Raw genomic sequence first — 4218 nt, forward strand, 5'->3', positions numbered from 1 at the left:
TTTTGCTATGTGGCAAGAAACGGTCTCCATACAATAAACATCCTCTGAGGGCTGGATGGACTCTGCTGCCGGAGATCTGGACAGTGTTACGCAGAGACATGGACGTTTGCAGGGCTGCAAATGCAGCCAAAAAATAAATAACAGGCTGCCCGTCACCCTCGCGTGTGGGAGAAGTTACGTGGGAATTTTTTGCAGAAAGGACATTTCAGGAATTAGCCTATACAAGAGGGGAGAAGGGGAGGGGGGGCAACAACATTTTGGGAGCAGAAACCACCCTCACGGACACGATAGTGGTGAAGGTCTCACCCAAAGGTGAAGTGGGTTTAGGGTAAATAATAGAGCGTTTACTAATCACATGCAAATATTAGCTGACCGTTGGGTAACTGGGAGGCGGGAAAGAGAAAAATGAAGGGTTATAGACAGTCCACGTATTTCTATTTTATTTCCTTCGCCTCCTCTGGAATTATGACTGAAGCCATAAACCTTTACACCAATTAAATGGACCATTATAAATATATACATACACACACGCGCGCGCCATCAGAACGTTTCCTCTACGTAAAATGAAATATATTGAATATTTTTAAAAAAATAATCCGGTTAATCTTCCACTGTAAGTACTGCCTCTTACAAATTTGCACGGCTATTTCCTTAATGTAATTGACTTGATCTAATATGCAGAATTAAATATTAAAGAGGAAGAAAGCTGTTAATAATTGATACTGTTAATCCTGCTACCCATCCTTTGATGGCAATGGAGGGCTCTGCTTCATAACAGATTTTTATTCGGTTTGGTTTTATTTTTTGGTCATATCTTGGATCGTTAAAACATAAGATATTTTAAAACTCAAATGTTGTTTTATCTATTCACTATACACAAGTCCCTAAACAGGAAAGTGAATGGGAAGAGGTTCTGGCACATCTTTTCTTTAAAATCCAGCAAATAAATTAACAGATCCCCGTGCCATACACAGGGCGGAGATTCATTATTGCGAAATACTTTCAAAAATTGAAAGAGTCAGGGAAATTGGTGGGAGTACTTTCTGCAAAACAGCTCTGTCTTCCAGCCCTGGCAAGCTCTCAACATCAGCCCAAATTAAACTATTATTTAAAACAAAATATGCATCGTAACCACATGCCATAGAAACCACACAGCATCCTCTTAGCGCGGGTCCCTGCACTTACTTATAACTTAATAACATTTTCTTGGACAAGATTTTTATATATTCAATTTCAGGGACATTGAGCACAAAACCTGGATATTTAATTCTCTCAAATCATTCACCTCACGGTTGCAGTTTGTTCTGGATCTCTGCCCAGTACAATAGAATGGGACTTTCTTTTTGTGTGTGTGTGTGCGTGTGTGTGCGCCGGTGTGTCTGTGTGCAAGTTAAATGATAGGAAAAAAAAAAAAGAAAAAGTCACCATAACATCCTGCACAAGGAGGGGAGGAAATCATGAGGGGCGAGAATATACCATATTTTTAATCGTATGGTTGCAATGGCAATCTCTGTTGCTGTTCCACGTTTGAGGGAGGGGGGAAAATAGAACTTAATTCAAGGGGAAAAAGAATGACTGTGTCAGTGCGTCCTGCACAGACTCGGAGGAGTTATACCCTCGTCAGGGGCTGTTCCTCTGCCAGTTTGGAAAACTTGGGCTTTCACTGCAAAATATTTACCGGGGGGGTGAAGCCAAGTTTCGCCCTTTGCCTCCTGCTCGGGCTTTGGCTCCGGTTCACCTCTCAGATGGAAACCAGGTACCAGCCAGATCGGCACGAGGGGAAGATACTGGTTCTTTCTTACTCAAACGCCATTGCATTATTATAATCATTATAATAATTATTAATAATAACAGTCTTATTAATAGCATTATTGATGGTATTATTACATATTTTCAAGGCGAATTATATATATTTTTTTCCATATCCAGAGGAAAAAAAGACAAGCCAGCTCGCGGAAAAAAGCACATGCTGAAGTTTAACTGTTTCCCCAATCTGGCTACATTACAAATAAAAGCTAATTAAGTTGTAAGCACACACACCCCCCTCCTTTTTTTTCTTTTTTTTTTTTCTTTTTATTAGGAAGGAGTGTGGCTTTGAAACATTCATACCCTGAACCGTTGCATTTAATAAACAAACAATTAAAAAACGCAAATAAACAGACAAACACGAGGAATAAGAATAAGAATAATAAAAAAGACACGGCCACCGAAAGCCGGCGAGGCGCTGAGGAGGGGAGCGAACCCGTCCCCGCATCTGCCCGGTGCACCGGAGCGGCGGGGGGGGAAAAGCCCCCGCTGCTGTTTACTTCCCCCACGTGAACTTTTCCTCCGTAATTTCTCCTCTTTCCCCCCTTCTTCTCCTTCTTCTTCTCCCTCCCGCCGCCGCCCTCCGCTCCCCTTTCCCCACCTTTCGCCCCGACATTTACGCGCTCCCCCCCGTCCCTTCCCTTCCCCACCGCCCGCACCCGCGCAGATTTACTCCCGCTTACTAAAGTGGTCTCTGCTGCCGGAGCCAGCGCTCTGTAGCAAAGAGGATGACTCGCTCCAGCTTTTGTGCGCTCTGGACTCTGTTTAAGCTCAGAGACGACGCTCATTTTTATTTTTATTTTTATTTACCGGCAGAGACAATGCCACCCCTCTCCCCTCCCCACCTCTCCCCTTAGGTTGGCATCAGCGAGCTGAGACTTTTCTTTAAGCCCTGATTTTAAACTTTACGCAGCATTGTCCCCTTTTATTGCACCTCCTCCAGCTTTTATACTGTTTACTTCCTCACTTTTATAACTTACTTTGATCTGTCCTGTCTTTGTCTTCGCTTCCTTCACAAACTTTATTGTCCTCGAAGCTGGGCCTTTGATTGGAAACGATCCCTTCCCTTGCAGCAGAAGTTTCTAAATTGTACTCCTGTGTTCCCTGTTTATGGACATCCCCGGGACGGCCCAGCAGCGGCTCTGCCTTAACAGAGCCCTGCCCGGGGAGGTTCTCTGCTCTGGGTACTGGATCCAGCCAGCTCCGGAGATACCTGCTATCAGATGGGACGCTTTGATGTTGAATATATGGATGGTAGACGGCAGGAAGGGTACCAGAAGAATGTGGATTCAAAGGAGTCCAGGAGGCGCTGAAAACTGGAGGTTTTGGCTGAAAACTACAGGAGGGGAATTCTAGATGCTCATTGTGCCCAGCTTGCCTGGAACTTGTATATTGCCCAGATGAAAATTTAGCTGAAGGCGAGTCTTCACTTTCATGACTTATAATAGAGTCGACATAATAATTGCTAAGAGTCCCAGAAATGGACATTCTCAGACATCATACAAAGCACGGTTCAATGAAGGGAAAAAAATATATAGGACAGATCTAGATTTGTACTCTACCCCCTTCTCCAACTTCCCAGCCAACAAAGTACAGTTGGGCTGCTGTGTTGTGAGCTCCCAGCAAAATGATTGGTCAAACTTTTTTCGTGTGCCTGATAAAGCGTCAGTCTCGGCGTAAATCAATCGAAGCCGAGGGGGCTGCGCTGCGCTGTCATCCGCCCTTGCATTCCATATCAAGGATGGATTGTTTTATGTTTATGCAATGTTGCAAAACGTCAGGAGTTTCGAAAAGCCACCAAACGGCCAGAGCTGGGGCTAATATATCCCCTTCCTAGATTTGTTCCTGAAATATTAGAGGGGGGGTCCGGAAGGGGGGTCATGGGGGAATAGAGATAAAAGCTATTCTTTCCCATTCGGGCTCCAGAGTACCATAGCAAAAAAAACAGAGAATAAGTACAAACCATCACACCCCCACACACCCCCCCGCCCTGATTTCATATACATACGTGTGTGTGCCTGCATTACGAGCATATAGACGTAAATGCACACATATATGCGTTTTTGTAAAGAAAAAGATGGATCTGGGTAGCAAGAGTGGTGGGGAGGGTGTTCTAAATAATTAACCCGCTGGGACGGGAAAATGGATTGTTAACATGGTAAAATAATGGGGGTAAATATGAAATTTAAAATGTCGCTGGCGCGGACGTGGCATTGCAACTTTCACCAGCGAGCTGCCGAGCCGCAACCCCTGGATGCATCCAAAGCCTGCCTTAGACTTCACGCTTATAAATATATATATATGTATATATATGGGTTTTTTTAAATAGCTGTGCATATGAACGCATGTTCGCATGTTTGGCGGTATAATCTCAGGGTTGCTTTGCTTGGGCTAAAATAGTTTCCCACATTG

The 4218-nt window shown here is 44.1% G+C and overlaps 1 protein-coding gene across 1 annotated transcript in view; it reads right to left on the reverse strand.

The window, feature by feature from the left end:
- The window catches only part of HOXB9 (homeobox B9), a 4195-nt gene extending 901 nt beyond the window's left edge, over nt 1–3294 (reverse strand). The window contains exon 1 of the mRNA XM_009892191.1: nt 2787–3294. Within this exon, the coding sequence (XP_009890493.1) occupies nt 2787–3294 (508 nt within the window). The remainder of the gene's footprint in view (nt 1–2786) is intronic.
- Between the last annotated feature and the right edge of the window lie 924 nt (nt 3295–4218).

Source organism: Charadrius vociferus, unplaced genomic scaffold (assembly GCF_000708025.1).
Source record: "Charadrius vociferus isolate BGI_N301 unplaced genomic scaffold, ASM70802v2 scaffold509, whole genome shotgun sequence".
Taxonomy (NCBI): domain Eukaryota; kingdom Metazoa; phylum Chordata; class Aves; order Charadriiformes; family Charadriidae; genus Charadrius; species Charadrius vociferus.